At 42.1% G+C, this 22071-nt stretch overlaps 1 protein-coding gene across 1 annotated transcript in view; it reads right to left on the minus strand.

Moving 5' to 3' along the window:
- Positions 1–218: 218 nt before the first annotated feature.
- ARHGAP21 (Rho GTPase activating protein 21) overlaps positions 219–22071 on the minus strand; it is a 135327-nt gene continuing 113474 nt past the window's right edge. Inside the window, 16 exon segments of the mRNA XM_044228132.1 lie at positions 219–1117; positions 1119–2723; positions 5118–5149; positions 7070–7175; positions 7495–7536; positions 7727–7852; positions 11099–11188; positions 11266–11339; positions 11988–12066; positions 12168–12323; positions 13092–13234; positions 14068–14204; positions 14287–14351; positions 16320–16604; positions 17938–18063; positions 20602–20638. Coding sequence (XP_044084067.1) covers positions 1052–1117; positions 1119–2723; positions 5118–5149; positions 7070–7175; positions 7495–7536; positions 7727–7852; positions 11099–11188; positions 11266–11339; positions 11988–12066; positions 12168–12323; positions 13092–13234; positions 14068–14204; positions 14287–14351; positions 16320–16604; positions 17938–18063; positions 20602–20638 — 3169 coding nt within the window. The 3' untranslated portion in view covers positions 219–1051.

The raw sequence follows: 22071 nt of genomic DNA on the forward strand, positions 1-22071 counted from the left end.
GTAGGTTCCATGCCCATCCTGGAGCCCAGCTCCGGGCTCAAACTCACCACCATGAGGTCAAGACCCCAGCCAAGATCAAGAGTCCAATGCTTGACAGACTGAGCCACCCAGGTGCCCCCGGAGTAGGTTATATATATATATAAATCAGGACCAATTAAGGCAGTTATAAATGGGTAACATTTGAAAATACACTACAGTGAATTTCAAGACATGCCAAGTTCACCAAAACAATTTTTATTTCCAGTGTTTAATTGGGTATGCACACAGGCATGACACAGGTTTGGATTCATTAAGTCCTCATGCAGAATTATATTCTTCTCGATAAAGAAGCCAGTTCCATCCAGGTCACTATCTACACATCTATGTTACAACATTTATATCAAATCTGGTATCTGAAGAAAAGATACACATATAATATGTTCATTTAAGTTACGTATTTTACAGAAAGATTAAAAATTCAAGTCACACAAAACTCAAAAACTGTATTAAAAGTTTGAATATAAAACTCAGATCCACCTGGAATGAGGAGAGAATGCTAGTTCTGTATCCACCTGTGTTAAAACTGGTAAATGTCATGAAATTTGTTACCAATAAAATGCATTTATTTATTCAACGTAAGTTATCTAATTTTAACAATATGGCACCCTAATAACCAAATGGATTTTTATGATGAGGCACTTTTGTTAGTGATGAAACCAAAAGAACAAATTTGCTGCACACAAATGCCGATGTTTGCTTCAGTCATCTCGGGTATACACTGTGTAGTAAGTTGCAACAAATACCTTGCTCATTTGTATACAACTGTCCAACATTTGTTACATATATATATATATATATATATATGCGCATGTATACACACACACACACACACACATATATATATGTTCTTCTGGCTGTAGTAATGCACTGTGAAGCTATTCCACAGTGCAGAATGATGAAACCAGCCCAAATGAAGGCTGCATAATAACAATTCTGGTACAAGAAAATATTTACAGAGTTACTGGAACGTGTAACAGTAGCTTTTCAGTTGCTGTAGTGGACATGCCCCAGATCAAAGACCGGGATGAGACTGTGCTCCACTGCCTGGGGTTTCGGCCAGTTTCCGAGGCTGGGCATTATAATGCTGCCGAACTAGCATTTTGGCTCATGTTCTGGAAGCTTTCTCCGTTGATCTGGTCGGGTGACCGTGGCGGTATGGAAAGAAGGGGCCTGGGGGCTGGAGCCGGGGGACCCGGAGATGCGCCCGCGGCGGGCTGCGAACTCGGGGGCGCGTCGGGCGCGGCCCCGTCGACTGCGCGGGCACCGCCGTGGGGCGCCGGGTCCCCCGCGTCCGCCCCGCTGAGGTCGGAGGCGCTGGTGCGCAGGCGCTCTCGGGCCAGCCAGTCGGAGATGGACAGGTCCTGGGCGGAGCACTTGGGCTTCAGCCGGTGGACGGCGGAGAGCTCGGCGTCCCTGTCCGCCGCCTGCTCGTGCGCCTTCCAGAAGCTGAGCACGCTGAGCTCGGCCGCATCGCGGTGGCCCCCGAGCGTGTGCCGCCGCTTGATGCTCTTGCGCTTGGCAGCCTCGGCGCCGGCTTTCTGGCTTCCCACGCCGAACATGTCGTCGGCCGGCGCCCGGGGCCTGAGTTTTAACCGGTCCGCGATCTTCGTCTTCCAGGTGGGCTCCTGCTTCTCCGACTCGCTCCTGCTGGGCGGCAGCAGGCTCCCCGTGGACTTGCCTTTCTTCATGACGTCGAACACCCTGCTGATGACCGGGCTGTCCCGGTCGCCCCTGGCGTCCCCCAGGCCGCCGCTGTCGGACTTGAAGCGGCCCGACTTCCTCCTGGACAGGGTGTCGCACTCGATGAGCTTGTGGGAGCTGAAGAGCGGCCTCCGGCTGTCCAGGCTGGGCGTCAGGCTGCCCTCGGTGCCGCTGAGCTCGCTGCCCTCCGAGTTGCGGCGGCCCGCCTTGCCGGCGTCCTGCAGCGGGCCCCGCAGCAGCCGCTCGGACGCCAGCGCGCCCGGGAACACGGGGAAGTCCGTCTCGCTGTCCGTCTCCACCGGGCGGCCCTCGCTCACGCGCTCGCTGCGCTCGTCGTCCGCCTCGTCGCCCCGGCTCTCGGCCACGGAGCGCACGTCGGGGCTGAGCCGGCTGCCGTCCAGGCCGGCGGGGTGCGCGCCCGGGCAGTCCGACGCGAGGGCGCCCGGGGCGGCCAGAAAGCCGCGGTGCCTCGCGCCCGGGCTGCCGCACTTCCCCGCGGAGAGCCCGGCCGCGGACGCCTGCGAGCCGGAGTCCGAGCCCGGCTCTTCCAAGGGGCAGGGCCTGGGGGCGCCGGGCGGCCGGGGGCTCTCTCTCGGCCCCGGGAAGCGGCAGCTCGGCGCCGGCGACTTCGGGGGTTTGGCGCTGTGCGGCGGGGAGGGCTCCTCCGACGCGGCGCTCTGCTTTCGGGGCGGCGTCTTTTCGTCTTTGGGGGCCCCGGGGTCCTTCTTAGCCGTGTTTTCTTTGGAAATGGCGATCCTTTGTTTTCTGCACAAGGTCTCACTCTCTTTTTTTGATTCTTCTTTAATGTCATTGTGACTCTGTTCTGTGTTTTCTTTCTTAAAAAATACATTGTCCAGTTCGTCTTCTGAGCTGCTGGGTTGCGCCTTTTCTTTGGGCTTTTTCCTCTTGCGACTGGCGGCTGCGAAGATGGAGGACACCAGCAGCTCCCTGCTATACTGCTCTTTTCCTGACCCCCAGGAACCCTGCGAGAAATCAGAGACAGGAGACTGTGAACACAGGCACACCGCTGAGTTCCTCTTCTGAAGAGGTGTTCCCCCAAACGTTTCTTACTGCATTAACTCTATTAAAGCTCCGGAAGCACGGACAGAACGTGGTTTTTTATACCTCCTTGGGACCTGCTCATGAGGTACACTGTTACTTCTCTTCAACTAGGTCCGTTTCTTGGCAACTGGTGGTATTTAGCGGCTGGGTCACGCCCCATATACATCCACCTTTCAGAGACGTGTTTTGTGTTTTGAGCTGTCTAGCGCTCCTATTCTCGTTCATTTCCCTGCATCTCCTGACTTCCCCTGCTCCTGGGGGCTCCACGTTCTTCAGGTTCCTTAATCTGGAACACAGGCTGAAGAGTTAATATCCTGGCACAGCTGAGTATAATGTCCGGACATAGGTTACTGCAACTCTGTGACTGACTTCCCCTTCCTGATTACAGACGCCATATGACACACACACTGCATGGGGCAAACTCACTACGGGACTCTCTGGTTTTCCATCAGTTCAGCCAGACTCGATCTTCAGACTTGCCTCTCAAGGTAACAACAAAATCAGAAAACTCAACGTAAGGTCAACCGAGGATCTTAAATCCTTACCATGGGGGCACTCTCCCTGATAAAGTTGTAGTGCAGGCTACTGGCTTCCATAGCTATGCATGATAGGCCCTTGATGACGACTGTTTCATCAGTTTGCTCGGGATGCCTACTGGCTAAGTGAATGGTGGGGGGAGTCAGGAACACTCGCTTGTTAACCAGAGACCATGTAAGACGAGCAGGAAGGCAGGGCGTACGCTGAGTAAGAGAAGCAGAGTGGACTTCTCTATAGTCGTAAACATCCCAGACAAACTAAAACTACTATCCTGAAGTCTTGAAAAAGTAAAAACTTAGGCTGCTGTACTAAAAAGGATTCACCAGAATGAAACTGCACATTAACAGAACTTTGTTTCTACAAGTAAGAAAGGACTCCCTGATTATCCAGTACACTGCTTCGTTGGTTATCCACATTTTAACAGCTTCCGCTAGAGAGAAAGAGACTAAGACATGTTAAGAAATACACATCTAATAAGGGGGAAGGAGGAAATTTCAAACAGGTCTCAAATCTCAATCCAAATCTAAATCTAAATCTGAAATCTTCTCTTTGGGGGGGGGGAGAGAAACAGTCTCAAAAGCAGCCCTAAAAAAATTAAAATAAAGTGCAAGGGATGATCCTTAATTTCATCCTATACAGGAAAATAAAAAACAATCTACATTTACATTACTGGGACTTGGGACAATTGGAGAAATTTGTGTAAAGACTCCATTAGAAATAGTAATGTTGTGTACTCATGTTAATTACCTGGGTATGAGAATTACCCTGTGATTACAGAGGAGAACGCCCCGTTTTCAGAATGTGCACGCTGAAGCATTTAGGGTAAAGGGTTTTCATGTCTATAAGTAATTCTCAAATAGTCACCTCCCCCCCTCAAATGATATATATCAAGATGGACCAGATTAACAATCTAAGGCAAAAGGTTTGGGTGCTAACTATTATCCTCGTAACTTTTCTCTAGGTTTAAAACTTTTCAAAATAAAAAGTTGGGGCAAAAAGCCAGTAAGAAATACAGGGTAAGTGATAATGAATGATATGACTGGAACACTTTGTAAAATCTCCTGCAAGAATTATAATTTAATCACAGACAAACTCACTATGATATTTAAACATGATATATATGTCTCACATCCAAATAGAACGATGTTGTAAGAAATCTATTGACAATTCTAGCTGCTACTGTCTCAGCAGATCAAAGTTTGGATAAACTGGATTAATAAAAACCCTTCTAAAACTAAGAACTTCCCAGAGCTACTCAAAATTTGTAATTGGTGGTGTCAACAGAATACAAATTATGTAAAAATACTGATTTTTCTGAAAGGCAGGCAAGAATATATTTTTTCTTAAGAATGTGTAATGATACTGAAAACTGTATTACTGTATTTACAAGTGAAACATGACGCTTGGGCTTTGCTTCAAGGTAGTCCAGGGGGAGGGAAGTGGGGGTGAAATGTACATGGAACCAGATGGCCACGCACATGTTAATTGTTGAGAATGGATAATGATTGCATGGGGACTCATTATACCATTGTCTCTGCTTTTGTGTACGTTAGTCTACTCCTCTGTATTAGGCTAAACTATGCCAAGAGAAACCCAACATTCCAACACACAATCCCTTGTTCTACCACAGTCTACGAACTCATTTTTCCCTCTCAAAGACTCTGTCGGTCTGTGTCATCTGACCCAGAGAGGGATGCGTTTGTAGCCTAGTCCTAACAATCAGCCAGAAGGAAACTTCCCCACTACCAGGTAGTTCAGAATTGTATGAAACCATTTACCTTAGATTTTGTTGAGTCACTAGTAGCTGAATCTGTGAGAGGTTAAACAAAACATGGTCAGTATCAATCAATCTTTGCTGCTTTCAACAAACAATGCAAAACTTATGGAAAAGACAGGCACAGAACGAAATGAGAAAGCAAAACTCAAACAAAACAAGAGAACACAGTGGATAGTCAGAGCTCACAAAGATGCAAGCTGCACCACAGAAAGCCACCGCCATGAAAGGATGCTGTGAATTGTAGGCAGAATCAGCTCAATGAGAGGAATGGCAAAGGAGCCCTGTACTAAACAAAAACAGAAACACTAGTGTTTATCAAGATTTCTAAATATTAAATCTAGCAGTAAAGAAGCTGGAAGACCTTTTTAAGAATTGTACTATGTGCCACATCCTGTATGTGAAACTGATACACAATGTAGAACTTTCAAGATGGTTGGCTGTCCTAGCTACAAATCGAGACACTCATACTTGGTGCATTTACGTTGATTTTTGTCAGACTGTCAAACTCATATTTTGTAAGCATATATTTGCATGCATCTGGATGCATTAGGAAACCCTGCTTCCAGGTCACTTTGGTTTTTCAATAATGCTGATCTTTGGGCTTCAGACCCCAGTTTCACATCTGTGCAGTCAGGGATCCTTTTGACTAGTTTGGTGAAATTGCTACCAGTTTTGTAGTTATCTATCACAAATGCTATTATGGAAATGGAAAAATGGAGACCATAATTTTCACTGTCTGGCAAAAACTCAGATTATACAAGTATAAAGAGGGTAGGAAGGGGCTAGCACTAGTCGGGAGAAGACCAATTGGGAAATTTTGTCTTTCAAGTTGAGGGAAATTGATTTTCAAGGTTAATGAGCTGAGCCCCGTGCCACGCCCCTTTGAACACATGGCTAAATGCTTTATGACTTTAAGAACTGGTAGACCATACCATGCTATTTCTCCTCTCGGTCTGCTTCAGAAATAACAAGAAACAGCAGAAAAACTTTTAAGAAAGTAGTATTGATCTGTTTACAATAATCTTTACGAGAAAATTTACACCACAGATCAGCCGTGTTTGCATTTACAAGAATCGGGGGTTTCTGCAGACAAGGCAGCTACAGTGTGGACAGCAGTCCTGCTTCTTCCTACAGCTCCAGCTGTCCATCAGGGCCACCACAGAATCCACTAGCGACATTACCGTGTGATAGACTCCTCCCACTTCGCCTGCGCAACATCAGTATAGATTTGCCTGTGTCAGTAAGTGCTGAAAAAACCCTTTAGGACTCAAACAAGAACTAGAGACAAAGGGAGAACAGCGTGTGAAATAACATGCTAGATATAGTGCAACAGTTCGGCGGGAGAAAATCGTCAGCAAAAGAGCCTAGGAAAACTGCTACTTAACCACACATTAGGGCGGCAAGAGAGAACAGAAGGAAATGTCAAATCAGTTCGACTTCTACTGTGACATCTGCAGCGACAAATAATGTGCTGTATTTATGAAAATGGCGCCCATTAGCAGTTCGACCTTTTTCACTTGCTGCTTTTAAACAGAACGTCTAGCTCAAGAATAAGATCTACTTGTACAGTCTCGATCACACTTTCTGCCATCACAGCAACCACATATTCAGCAGCATATATCTGTTTTACCTTGTGATGACTATTACATGGAAACTGTGAATTAAAAAAAAAGAACAAAACAGTGGTTTGCATGCTCATTTCCCTCAGATTTCCACTCTGACAAGCATTACAATCCCATGCACTGCCAATGGCATTAGAGGCACTGGAAGATAATTGAGATCAATCAGAAAAGGAAGATTCAGTTTTTTATTAGTAGAAAGGGGGAAAAAAAAAAGGAGAAGAAAAGGAAAAAAAATCATAGTGAATTGTTACTTATGATTGATTTCGTTCTTTCGTGTTACGAGGATTTGGCTTAACCTTAACCAGATCGGTACTGCCCAGGCAAGAGTTACCTGATACATCTCCCGGGGAGACTCCTGTCCTTCCAATGTTGGTGAGTAAATGATCTATGTTGGGCACTGGCTGGGAGTCTACTGTGTTTTCCTCCTGCACTGTTGTCTATGGTTAATAAACAAAGATCTCTTCATCATCTCTTCAAAGATCATTTCTTTAAAATTCAAACAACATTTAGTAAAAGACACATTTACTGAGTGAAGCACACGTGCTTAATTTTTTACATCGTTTACACGTCATTAATTAACTACGAAATAAGCATCATACTTGTATTTTCACTTGACCGGAAACTGAGGAGCTATAGACCTGCTTCCGGGGTGCAAAGCGGACAATAGCATACAAAGCAGGAAGTTGACGCTGTTGGGTCAGGAGCTTGTGTCCCCAATGAAAAAAGTCAGTACGAAGGCTGACGGACAATACTTACAAGAGGTTCTTCCACACCTTCTTCTGTGAAAAACCAGTCATGCTAAAATTTAAAATAAAAAAAGGTGAAAAGAGAAACTAAAGGACCCCCATAATATATCTATATTTTGGAGGATAATACTGGGGGGGAGGAGTTTTCTTAGAAAACAAAAATTACAACCAAATTCTGCCCTACCAAACACCAGCTGCTCACAAGAAAATTATTTTCTGGATGAGATGAAGCCTGAACTTACGTGCTGGATAAGTGTCTCTACGATCTTGTACTGGTCTGGCATGTGAGTGACCATGTGGGTCATGTTGTCTTCGGATGTTCTCACAAGAGTTGGACCAAAAACTATCGCGAGGTTTCTTGGTTCCATCTGGAACAAAGGATGTTATTGAAAGATATCAGCATTTTTCTTAAGAAAGTAGGCTTAAATTCCCATCGTGTGTTTGGCATTTTATTTCTGAAAGGCTCTTTTGATGAAAAAGAACTCAAAGAAGAACGGTGACTGATTGTGTATAAAAAAACTAATGCTTCCTAGTTAGGCTTTCTATAAGCTAATCTACACTTAACGTCTTTTTCCTGCTTTAATGACAATGTACTGTGTTTAACTGGCATTCATTTTTTCCATGAAGTCTTTGATTGCAAGCAATTGATCTGCTTCAAAACTAGTATTACAAGAGCTGCATTAACTGACAAAAATATTAAAATCAAAGGGGAAAAAACCTTACAAAGAATAGGGCAACCCTCTTCCCCTCAAAAACTAGAAAAACAAAACAACAACAAAAACAACAACCCAAAAAACAACTAGAAAAAAATGTTCAAAGACATATTACCTTTTTTTTTTTTTTTTTAAAAGATTTTATTTATTTATTTGACAGAGAGAGATCACAAGTAGGCAGAGAGGCAGGCAGAGAGAGAGGAGGAAGCAGGCTCCCTGCTGAGCAGAGAGCCCAATGCGGGACTCGACCCCAGGACCCTGAGATCATGACCTGAGCCGAAGGCAGCGGGTTAACCCACTGAGCCACCTAGGCGCCCCAAAGACATATTACCTTTTACAAACTTGCCCCCATGGTACATCAAAAGTGCTAACACTTAAAAACCCAATGTCCAGAAATATTCTTTTTTGACCAAGTTTTACTTCAACAAAAACTTCCAAAGCTCTTTGCTTATCCTTGTGCCAACCTGAACACCTCAATATAACATGCTTCTATGTTTGGACATTCATTTCCACGGTATTTTGTATTCCTTAATTACGCAATTACCAAAGGTATAGATCTTTTGTTTTCCTTTGTTGTATCCTATAGTGTCTGGTGTAATATTTTGAAGTCAGCATTTGATTAAAATATCAAATAGCTTTAACCAACCCTGAAAACTTACCAGGGGGGTAAATGAATGAATGAATGAATGAATAAATAAATAAATAAAATAAATCACTGCAGAACTCAGAAAGTTGAACTGGTTTAGGGAAGCACACTACTATCCTGTTTTGGTAGAGCCGCGCACATGCCCAACAGGTATACACAAGCACATTTCAGGTATGGTGGAAAGCAGAAAATGCACAGATCTCCTGTTCCGAAGCAACTGTTCAGCATCAAATATGTCATCTACCATAACACACGCATCCTTACACTTTGCTCAAGACAGAGATATAAGGAGAAATTGTGATCAAAGCCAGTATTTTCAGAGCAAGTTGACCTAGTGGAAAGAAAATCTGACTGCAGGAAGGGCTGACTTGAACTGGGCGCACAGGCATGTTTCTTATTCTCCCGCTGGAGGATGTCATCTTATTCCCAAATCTGCACTGGTGAAAATGGCTCAGAAAATCAAGTCCATCTCAAAGGTCTGCTGCAAAATTTTTACTGGGTTCTTGTCTACTAGGATATCATTTCAGTTTTTGTAGACTAATCACTGCACACATTATTATCTATGTGTATACAGTCGTATTTACTATGTGGGTATGTAGTTTTAGCTGGCTCTTACCTAAAGCTGGTAACATAAGTAGTTCATCACTTATTTAGTCATTAATTACCCAAGGCAAATTCTGTATTTCTGGAAAGACGTCCCATACATGTAGTCACAGTGTTAGTTAATACAGTAAAGCCAGAATAAATTCTACAGTAAAGAATTTCTGTTTATAAAAATTACATTACATTGTTTATGTAACATTACATAACTGTTATATTTTGCTTAATTCGGTGCTTTCTAAACTAATGAGACCATCAGATGCTATGACCCCTACACTGCTGACATCCAGCAAAAGTGATGAATGATGTAATGGGCTTTGGGAAATGCGGAAATAATTAGAAAATATTTCAGCTACAATTATACTGAGAATTTTCTGGATGAACTTCTGGAAACCGTACCATTAATTGATACTAGCTCTTTCTTTCTTTCTCTCATTCTCTTTTGTTCCTTTTTCCTTTTATGTCCTATCATTGTTGAGGAAATTGAGAATCTAAGGGATATTATAACGCTGCTTGTAAACGTCCCACAGGTAATAGGGTTTGATCCTGTTCTCAAACCCCAGCCTTACTACAACTGTGAGCAAATGTCTTCTGGAACATGACAGATGGTAAACTGACCTGAATGAATGCATTTTGCTTGACCTTCAGCAGGCAGGACCTTTAGGGAAAAGGTGACAGCAGTGTTTCGGAGCTTGTGGTATTGTTTTTTCTCTTCTCCACAAGCCAAGATGACTTCGTTTCTATATTTTTAAGTAATGCCTGAGATTCAGAAAATCATTGTTTTGCAACCTCTAAAGGTATAGAGGCAACAACCATGAAGAATGGAATAAAATGATATAGGGGTGCCTGGGTGGCTCAGTGGGTTAAGCCGCTGCCTTCGGCTCAGGTCATGATCTCAGGGTCCTGGGGTCGAGTCCCGCATTGGGCTCTCTGCTCAGCGGGGAGCCTGCTTCCCTTCCTCTCTCTCTGCCTGCCTCTTGCCTGCTTGTGATCTCTCTCTGTCAAATAAATAAATAAAATCTTAAAAAAAAAAATTAAAAAAAAAAAACTTAAAAAAAATGATATAAAGTTAAGATTATAGCATATCAACTGAACACACTGTGTGAACCTTTAGATACTGATTTAAACAACCAGGGGGGAAAAGACATTTCTTGAAATCAATCTGGAAAAACCGAACATGAACTGAGTAGTAGATAATATGAAGGGATAACACATTTTGGTGTGTTTGACAAAGGCGATGTGATTCTGTTAAACAAACAAACAACAAAGAAGAAGGTCCTCTCTGCTTAAAACGGAACAAAACAAAAAAAAAGAACATGTCTGTCAGTTTTCCCTGTATACTGTTTGGTACAACTTGATTGTCGCATTGCACAAAAGTATAGCAAATGCACAGATGAAAAAGGAAGTAAAATTTTTGACTTCCATTTTTCTTGCTGGATAAATAGAAAAGGAAATGTCTTTTCAAAATGGTGACAACTGATATTTTGGGATCTTTTGCTTTGAAGAGTGATCTTTAGAGGGGCTCCCTGACCAAGAGTGTGTATTTGAGAGGTTTTGTGAATTATAACCATGATTTTAATTGACGTGAAGCAATGACGCGTATCTTTTCAACTAAAGCCCCGAATGCACACTTCTTCAATATATACTTTACACACCTTATTTTTTTCTGAATTTTCTGCCACTGTTTTCAGATGAGCGGAAAGGAACTTCAGAGTTTCATAATGATGTTCGGGCAAGTCATGAATCTGAAACATATTATTTTCATGATGGATTTAGAGGCTGAATTTAAGTTGCACCTCCAAAAATATAAAATAATACCTACTAGTCTTTTTAATGTTTTCAGACGGTCTAGAGGATCTTCTTTACGATTGGCCTCAATAAAATCGGCATATTTATCTGACAACAACAATAAGAAGAATAAAACAAGTTTATCTCAAATTGCTTAGGTGAGTTGTGATCAAGATTTCTTTCAAGGTTTGGCTTCAAAACCCAATACAAAAATTTAAATGTAGGGGTGACCCCAAATGGCCTTTGAAATGTAAGTCTCCAAAACAGCTATCATTTTTAATGACTCCTCAAGTCTTATCATCAAATAAAATACCCTAAAATATGAGTTCTCTGAGAGTACCGTCCTGTATTTATAGTCTTCACTCTCCAACCACAACATCAAGAACAGTGTCTTATATAAGTTAAATATTTGGCTTGACTGAAAAAACGTTTTTCTACTAATTGTACTTTATTGTGTCTGAAGACTTTTGACAGCGAATAATAATATATTTTTAACTTGGCAAGCAAATATGGATAAACAGGATAACTTATATTTTACTGAACCTAAATGACAGAATAAATTCTCATTTTTCACTGAAATTTATCCATAAGAAAAAAAATCCGAGAGACAAAAAATAGCCATAATTATGCTTTACAGAGAATTAACAACTGAATGAAATCTCCTGCTTCCTTTGACAAAATATCAATAGTCTTTGGCTTTCCAACAATGTAATTTTAAACTGTTTCAACTGGTATATTTTGTGGGAGTTCACTCACCATTTGTGAAGAGAGGCTCAGGGAGTTTTCTGAAGAAGGATTTTAATAAACTGCTTATCACATTCAAATCTCGCCATTTCTAGGTGGGTAAAATAGAAACATGGCGTTTTTGTAGTCAATACCATCAAAGGGGGAAAAGAACCACAGATCAGGTATTCAGACAGAAATAAATACACTTACATCATCTTGTATGTCAATGTCAGCCATCCCCTTGTTGAGTTCTTCTTGCATACTTGAAATGGCTGCGTTATTTCCAGGGACTCTATAAATACCTGTATACTCAAGACCTCTTTCTTCAACTAATTTGCAACATATGTCAACTATTAATGGAATATACTGCAAAACAAGAAATAAATATTTTATTTAATACAGCACAAACGTTTCTATTTGTTAGTAGATATATACCGTAGCTAAGAGGCCCTTTCCCTCTGAGACAAAATACATACATCTCTGCTATTTGATAGAGAGAAAACGCAGAATAGAGACATTGACTGCAGAACCGGGGATGGAGCAGAAGCAGCAAGAGATCTGGGACAGTGGGAGGGGAACGAACAGGTCAAGACCGGGAGATGAACATTGGAGAGGAAATGAGGCAAGTCTGAAGTGAAGAGAATGTGGGAGCAGCACTCGTGAATAAAGGCGAGTAAAGTCCAAAGGAGAAGGGGGGAGAGAATAACATTGCGACTCATGACAGAAACCTCACAGACGCCAGACACACGCGCACACAGACACATGTGCGTGCACACACGCACATTTACACGTGTTATACTTTCTTAATCAGGTTCTTGTTCTCATCCTTCTTTTAAGGTGCTAGAAGCAGAAACACACAGGATTTGAACATGAACTCTTACCATTTCAGATACATTCCTAAGGACGAATCATTACTCTATCTCAGAGTCAATACATTAGAAAAAGAGCATTAGATGAAATTAGAGATGAAATTACTCAACACGGCCTTAGGGAAGTTGGGTCTTCTATGAAGAGGAAGATACTCATCAGATTAACAGATACTCTGTGTCATCTGAGGGGCTGTGTACTCGGGTCCTATAAGGCTTCCAGCTGAGCTAATGACCGTAGGAAGTTTGGGAGGCTGCGGTCTCCTACCCGATTGGTATGCGCTGGTGGGCAGTCATCCAATCTGACACCAAAGGTTCCAGTAGCAGTGGGCTTTTTTTCAAATGTCTTTCTCATAATACTTGGAATGCCTTTTCTCCACGTGCCTTTGTCTTTTGGGGGACTGGTATCATCTTTGGATTTTATGCAAAAAAAAAAAAAGAAAAGAAAAAGAAAAAGAAAATGGAAACAAGCATGTTTAAATCATGACTTTAAGAGTCTTTCATCAAGATTTATATACATCAGGTTCCTGTACTATAAATGAAAGATCCTATATTTATCAAAAATATTGTATTATATTCTCTTCCTAATAGAGCATTCCTTTTAACCTCCCATATAATTAAATCGGAATCAGTTATGCTTTTCTATCCTTTTACAATCTGTACCATGGTTTTCTTTAAAATAGTCAAGAAAACAGGATCAGCGTGACATCTCAGTAGTGAGATTGTAGCAAAAAGAAACATGATGGTTTTATCTCAAAGTAACAGTGCCTGGATCCCCTGCATTAAATCCGTAGTGCCTTTTGTGTAGATGTATATCTTCCTTCATTTAATCTTTATTACAAGACAAAGACTCACCTTAAGGGAAAGCCCCATTAGCCTAGACGGGGCCCAGGGTCACCTTTGAGCTAGCTCGCACAGGACTGAGGTCAGCAGAAATGGTACAGAAGAACATAAAATACTTTTTATTTATTAGTTTAAATTTTTTATAGAGAGTGAAAGACTGAGACAGAAGTGGCAGGGAAGAGCAGACAGAGAAGGAGAGAACCCATCTTAAGCAGGCTCCTTGCTCAGCATGTGGCCCGATGCGGGATTCCATCTCAGGACCCTGGGATCGTGAACTGAGCCACAATTGAGTCAGATGCCTAGCCAACTGAGCCATCCAGCTGCCCCATGAAATACCTTTAAAACCCCAACTTTAAACCATCGTCTTTGTTAAATTTATGCAGGAACACTACCATCAGTACCTTTACTGAGAAGTTTCCTTTCTGACTCTTCCTTGGGAGAGTGCGGACTTTGGGTCTTTGGCTCTGATTTAGCACCAAGCAGAGTCTGCCGAATGCTCAGACTCTGGCGAGGTGTTTTTGGCAACTGTTCTGCTTTGCTGCTGAAAGAAATGAACATTTCTTAACAACTGTAGGGCATTTTACATCCAAATTAAGTTGTAGGCGTCGTGGGATTCTCACCTCATCAGACTGTTATATTCTTTGATTCTTCGGCTGATTAGATCCCTGTTCGTCACTCCAGTGTCCTACAGAATAAACAGGAGGTAAGATTAGAAAGTCAATTCGAAACATGAGTCGGGATCCCTACTCTTCTGAGGCTCTGTTGTACGCACTGCTTAGCCCATCCGGCTCCTAGACTCTCAGTGGAGTTGTTTAAAAATCTCTGTTCCACATCACCATCCAAAATCACTATGCAAGAAATGATCCAAGTACCCCCCATCCACTGCCAAAAGAGCTTTCTGTTTATTGTCTGTACTCCTACAATCCCTAGAATAGTACCAGCAAGCAGCAGGTGCTCAAACTTACTGATGTGACATTTTTTTATAAACGACTGGGAAGCAGCAGGCCAGGTTTTTTTTTGTTTGTTCCTCTCTCTCTAATCCCAGAAGGACTGATCAGCATTTCAAAATAAGACAGTTGGATAAAAGATGGAAAAATACTGTCAAAATTTGTTAATGATGAATTTACAGGAGCGGTGAGACAGAGGGTCATTTAGTGTCAGAAGCGGCACTGATATTACCAGAAGAGAAAAAGCTCAAAACTGGGCATTTCAACCTTAATAGATTAGCTTTTATAATATGCTGTATGGTAAACTCTGATTTCACCATGAAGTGATGACTTTTTTCTACTGATTTCAATTATACATTGACATGTAGCATCAACTTTTTTTTTTTATTACTTGTTTCATTTTGATTATAACGAGCAATAAAATTTACAGATATAAGCTTTGGAGTCAAATAATCTCAGATCAAATATTCTTATCAGTTGAGAGATCCTATGGTCAGGATCTAGACTGAGATTGCCAGGGTTTAAGTCCCAGGCCCTGATACTTAATAGCTGTGTGACCTTATGGAAATTATGTAACCTCTCTTTGCCAGTGTCCTTGTTTGCAAAATGGTGATGACAGTAACAGCACACATTCATATGGTTGCTGAGACTTATTCATGTAAAACATTCTTATTTTCCCTGTTTACTTTGCAAACATGCATGTCCGATGCTTTCTTTACAGTGCTGGTTAGAGAACAAAGGTTGATTTGACACGGATCTGGTGTTTATTTTTAACCACAAACAAGGCAGGGGTGTAAACTGTCAGAGAAAAACGGCACAGTCATTTTGCCTATGACCTAAGTTTTCACAATTTGAATTGGACATAACTGGAAATGACTATATTAGAGAACATATTTTGCACAACCTCACAATTAACGTGGGTGTCCCTGTGTCCCGTGAGTTAAGGGAAGAGAACACTGCATGCTTTTTTTTGTCATAACAGTGAGCACAAAAAGTGAGAACAACATGTAAGAAAAACTGTGTTAATGATATTAAAAGATACTCTTGAGCAAAAGCTAGACTTAATCACTGTGGAATTTGCTCTGTCAAATGTATAATTACATATGCTAGAGATACTACATTACCAATGAAGTTCCTGTTGTAAAAAAATATCCTGATGGCTATGAGCCAGAAACTTTGAAGTCCCCAAACATTCCTTAATAAAAAGAAAAATTGGCTTTTCGCATGATTTCTGACAATGCAAGTTTCCTTCGAAGCCAGAACTGTCTGCAGCAGGCTCTATTATATTCTCCAGTGCGTATCTCATGAATGAAAATCCTCGTATCTGTATCTCTTTGCATTTACACAGTAATTTGTTCTGGTAAGTATCTTCACTACACTGTAAGCCCCAAAATAATCCTGTCTTTGAGATAAGGAACCAGATCTGGAATGATTTAGTCATAAAGGTAATGACCAGGACTAGTCCTGATCCTGCTTCTGAAAAAGTAAGCAAAATATATGAATTATCTATTTTTGTAGTTCAGTAATGCTGATCCCAACATAAGTGAAAGTAATATAAAGTAGGTACACCTGAGCTTTCCTTTTGATCAATTTTTCAAGGGAAAAGAGTGTGTTTTAATTTTTTAAAATGTATCCATTTCTTTCAGTCTTCCTAAGAAAAAAGTGATGAAAGAACCTGGTTTGATTCCTGTCACTTGGACACACACCTCCTCGTTGAGTGTGCTGCTCTCCTGAATGGTCTTGATCCACGCGAGCATGTCGTCTCTGTCCTCGGCCTGAAACAGGCACTCGCAGTCTGGCGTGGTAAGCCGAAACACGTTCTTCCTCTTGGTCTCGCTGTAAGAGATGTCTATTAAGCAGGCGTTGACGCTGATGGGCTGCTCTTCTTCGGATGGCGTCGTCTGCTCTCTTTTGTCTTTGTACAAGTAAAGCGAATGTCCCCGAAGCACAACATACATCTGTTTCCACGGCCGAATACTTCCACCAACTCGCTGGAAAACATGGAACAGTGCGGGGACACTTCATGCTTGGCTGAGTCTCAGGGCAGGACAAACACATCAAGCAACACTGTTCACACACACGTGTACACCCAGCGGTTACAGCGGGTGTCTGCTTCGCGATCGCATCTGCTTTTTTTTTTAAGATTTTATTTTTTTATTTGACAGAGAGGGATCCCAAGTAGGCAGAGAGGCAGGCAGAGAGAGAGGAGGAAGCAGGCTCCCTGCTGAGCAGAGAGCCCGATGCAGGGTTCGATCCCAGGACCCTGGGATCATGACTGGAGCTGAAAGCAGAGGCTTTAACCCACTGAGCCACCCAGGCGCCCCGAGATCGCATCTGCTTCTTAGGAGACGAATGACAAACCCTAGAGCAGAAACCAAGCGGGGCAAGGTATTCCTGACCAAAATCAACTTTAATCTGGTTGGGGAAAAAAAACCTGTTGTATTGTTCATGAACAAAGTAAATAAGAGAAAATGAATAAAGTAAGTAAGGTAAAAGAAGAGTAGCAAAATATATAAAATATATAAAAATGCTAAGAGAATAGAAAATAAGAAAAAAATCCATCAAAAAAAATTTTTTTGAGTGAGAGTAAGGCTTAAGAGAAGCCCCAGATCATGCAATTGACAAACACTACATAAGGAGATTCCAAAACAACAGGCATGAGTAATGAATGAAACTAACAAAACTGATCAACTTTATATGGTCCGGCAACAAAATCCATATGCAAGTTGGGTTTTCTTCAAAATTAGACTCTTTTGACAGTATCAAAATTTTTTTATAACTTATCTGCCTAAATATTGTAAGCAATTTTATGGCAAAGTTTTTATTATATTGAAATCTACTTAATGAAGCATATAAATACTGTGACACTCATTTTTATAATCCAATATTTATAAAATAAAGTGAAAGGAACAAATTATAAAGGCAATTTAAAAGGAAAAACTGGGACAAGCTAAATTAAAAATTTTAAATTATTAATATGGAGAACTGCCACTCCCTAAAGGAAGACTCTGGGAAAATCTATGGCTAATAAACTATTTAATAAGAAAAGCTGAGCTCCTTCTTAAATACTCTGATTTCTCTTTTTTGTTGGCAAAATATAGGGCTGTATATTCTATTTGCAGTTGATACACAGGATGAAAAATATAAAATTAAATCATCGATTAGAATTAAAAAATGTTTACTTCCTTTATGCAGAAAAAGCTATCTAGAAGTGATATTTTCTTCTTTCTTCTGGGTAATTTGCCATTTGTCTATCCAGACTTCATGTGCTATTTTACAGGGACTGCATTTCATATACCCACAGCTGCTGAGAAAACGTACTACCTTGCCCTTGTCGGTGACAAGTGGTCGGAAGTGGAGCCACCCTTCCTTGGCAGCATCGCTGAAAACCTCTGAGGAAGAATCTTTCCTGGATCCAGAGTCTTCTGATGACTTCTGGCTGTCTACCATCTACAGAAAAGGCCAAGAAAATACAGTAAAACACCAGCTTTCTCTTTTTATCAACGTTTGCACATTGAAATTAATTTGCTAAAAAGAAAATCTTTAATGTTCCAAATGAAGGGTTATTTTTGAAAAAAAATACTACTGTTACCAATTACATTAGAAAAATTTCTGGTCTCATTTAAAAAAAAACTGAATTGACTACCATCATTTTTTAAAAGTGCAGGAATTTTTAATCATTAAAAAATAACAGAAACAGTATAATTTTCCTGCTTTCAAGAGCTCATATTTTAGTGAGAAAAGACAAATCAGAATGAAAAAAACAAGAAAATGATCAGACTAAGATTAGTATCATTTGGGAGAGGAACAGGGAGACACAGTAACGAACGACTGAGTCGTGGCTAGAAGCTGGGGCTGTTATGGCAAGGCCTCCTGAAGAAAGAATTATTTTACTTTATTTTATTTTATTTTTAAAGCTTTTATTTATTTATTTGACAGACAGAGATCACAAGTAGGCAGAGAGGCAGGTGGGGGGGGGCAGGCTCCCCGCTGAGCAGAGAGCCTGATGTGGGGCTCGATCCCAGGACCCCTGAGATCATGACCTGAGCCGAAGGCAGCGGCTTAACCCACTGAGCCACCCAGGCGCCCCCGAAGAAAGAATTTTTAAAAGATGAAATGTGGAGGAAAGATTTTAAAAGGCGCCATCCATGAAAGGTCAGGAAAAAGAAAACTTCAGAGAGGATGTATAGTTAGTGATTAAGTATGTTTACCATTATTATTTTATTTTATTCATTTTTTTCTAAAGATTTTATTTGAGCTGGAGAGAGCATGAGCAGGGTTGGGGGCAGGGGGAGAGGGAGAAGCAGACTTCCGGCTGAGCAGGGAGCATGACATGGGACTCGATAACAGGACCCTGAGATCATGACCTGAGCCGAGTCAGATGCTTAACCAACTGAGCCACCCCGGTGCCGCTTGCCCTTTCTCATTTTAAATATTCGCTGTTCAGTGTGAGAGAAACAGCTCATGAATAGATTGTTTAGGGTCTTTTAGGACACGGTAGGAAGAGCGATGGGAAGTGATCAGGTGAGGAATCGGAGGAGTAATATTATCTGGTCTCAGTTCAAAGGTCACCCGCTTGCCACCTGGAGAATGGGTTCTTCTCCAAGAAAGTGTTACTGCAGGGATCCAGGTAAGGCCCGATGGTGGCCTGGACCAAAGTTAACTTAAGTGAAGGCAGGGAGGAATGCAGAGCTTCACAGTGTGTCCCGAAGGTCGAGTGGATAATACTTGATATGAGAGGGGGCGGGGAAAGAAGCCACAAGGCTAATGCCCAGATCTGGGGCTTGAACACCTGGGGAAAGTGAACTTCGTGAGATGGGGAGAGCTGGTAGATAATCGTGTCTGGGGGTAACCCGGATCTCTTTGTCCATTAAACCGTGGTCACTTATTAAACACCCCCCTAAAGACGTCAGCCCACCCGAGCTGCTGCTTAGGGCAGAGGCCAAGGCTGGCAGTGTAAACTCTGGGAGACCCTGGTCAAGATCATGTCGGCAATGAGGGCGGACAGAGAGGAAAGAGGGTCGGAACCGGTTGAAGACATGCCACCACTTTAAATATTAGGCAGAGGCAGAAATGGAAACCAGCAGAAGAAAATGTTTTAGGAAGGGAGTGGGAAATTGTGCGGAGACTACTGAGAGGTCAAAGAAGTTAAAAATCGAAGATAACTGTTAGTTTGGGAGCCTGAACGACTCTGGTCGCTGTGGCGTGAGCACTGTCGTCCTGGTGTGTGCGGCCTGATCAAGACGTGATGTGAGGAAGTGGACACGACAGACAATTTTTTTCAAAAATTTCAGTTTTGCTGTGAGAAAACAGGCCTAGGAAATCGAGGGGGATGTAGATTTAAGGGAGGTTTTTAAACAATACATAGTCCACAGTGGAATGTGCTTCTGTGATGGTGAATGAGCCCCTGGCAAGAGCGATTCTGCAAAGGGGAGAGGGATCTTGAGAAAGTGAAAAGCTCTAGAATCAAAGAGGAAATGTGATGTAGGTTTTTCACAGGATCACGTTCCAAGTACAGATACGTAGGCTAAGAGTATAAAGGGCAGAAACTGCGGGCACAAATGAAGGTGGCTGACACTTTTGGAGAACATAAAACAAAGAAATTTTCAATGAAGTACGAGGGAGGAGAAGACGGGCAGGGCAGGGGCGGACAGCACGGAGAAAGGTGGAGGCGAAGCCTGACAGAGGAATTCTGAGGAGAGAAACGCACGCGTACGACATATACAGGATTGCTGGGTAGTCAGATTTTTGGCCGTTGACCAATGAAGTGAGAAAAATTAGCACAATGTGTGCAAAGTATTATATACTTGATGAGTATGTTTAGAAATTAGGAAAGGACACTTAACAGGTAATATTTTCCAAATGTACCTGAAACTGACAGAATATAGGGCAATAGAAATAATTCCCTATGATGAGCCAAAGTAATAATCTAAGGTAAATAGAAGTAGTTATCATTTACTGAGACTTAAACAAATACTGAATACCAACCTTGATTCCTTTCAGGCTAGAGACGTGCTTGAAGGACCTGTTGGAAAGAAGCATGTAAGTATGTGCAGTAAGTACATGACACACCTTAAAGAAGTAAAAACAATTTGAACATTACTAGTAACCTGTCAGTGATAAGCTGACATTTCACCATTACCATGTTAAATATTCACTGTGCCATGCAAATGAAGAAACGAGCTAACTGTATCGGTACTTAAACTCCTGATTCCACAGCCGAAGCTTCCTTAGTGGAACTGGTAAATTGAAACTGTCTCTGCAGGAAGTGGGAGATTTTATCTCTTCTTTTAGATGAAAGAAAAAACTACTTGGGCTAAACACTGAGCTTTAGGATAAATGATTAGTTAACCATAGTGGCAATGCTGTTTTTTTTTCAAAGATTTTATTTATTTATTTGACAGACAGAGATCACAAGTAGGCAGAGAGGCAGGCAGAGAGAGAGAGGGGGAAGCAATGCGGGGCTCGATCCCAGGACCCTGAGATCATGACCCGAGCTGACGGCAGAGGCTTAAGTCACTGAATCACTCAGGCGCCCCAGTTGCAACACTCTGTTAAGGGCTCCGCAATGTTAATAATGAGGGATAATGAGGCAGGGAGAGCGTCGTTAGGACCAGTCTGGGCCCACCACTCCTCCTGCCCACCGCAATCGGGATGCTTCGGTAGGAGACCCGCTGCTGCCCACTGAAAAGGCTTAGGGCTTCTGAAGACAGGTTTGCGTTAACTATTCAAAACGATTTAACTTTAGGGGACAAAGACTTATTTTTTTTTTTTAAGATTTTATTTATTTATTTGCGAAAGAGAAAATGAGAGTGAAAGAAAGAGAGAGCATGAGAAGGGGGAGGGTCAGAGGGAGAAGCAGACTCCCTGCCGAGCAGGGAGCCTGATGTGGACTCGTTACCGAGACTCCACGATCATGACCTCAGCCGAAGGCAGTCGCCTAACCAACTGAGCCACCCAGGCGTCCCAAGACTTATTTTTTTAATTCAAAATTCATTTTAAGGAATTTAGGATTTCAAAATATGACTGCCATCCCCTTTTAAAGCACCCCAAACCAGACAGCCAGAAACAGATAAGCAAACTGTGTCCCCAGCACGATCAGGAGACACCTGTAAGTCTGGGCGGCAATGGATCCCTGTACACCAAGATGGGTTAAATGCAGTGAAGGAAAGGCTCGATGCAGGGAGGCAGGACACCACTCGTGGCATATCTCAGATCAAACTGCACTGCACTGCTCTCTGAAGATCAAAAGCTTCCCTTGTTTGGGACTGTGGGAAACAGCAGGAGCCTCACTCACTGCCGCGGATATCGTGGTATGAGAACGAAGGAGGAAACACACAGTCCTGTCATCTTTGCAGGAAGCGGTGTGCGGCTGCTGTAGCCATCTTTTTAGTGAGGAAGAAGTAAAGGCTAAAAGAGCTCACAAACTCAACTCTGCATCATCGGAACAATTCCGGC

This window comes from Neovison vison, chromosome 12 (genome assembly GCF_020171115.1).
Source record: "Neovison vison isolate M4711 chromosome 12, ASM_NN_V1, whole genome shotgun sequence".
In the NCBI taxonomy this organism is placed as follows: domain Eukaryota; kingdom Metazoa; phylum Chordata; class Mammalia; order Carnivora; family Mustelidae; genus Neogale; species Neogale vison.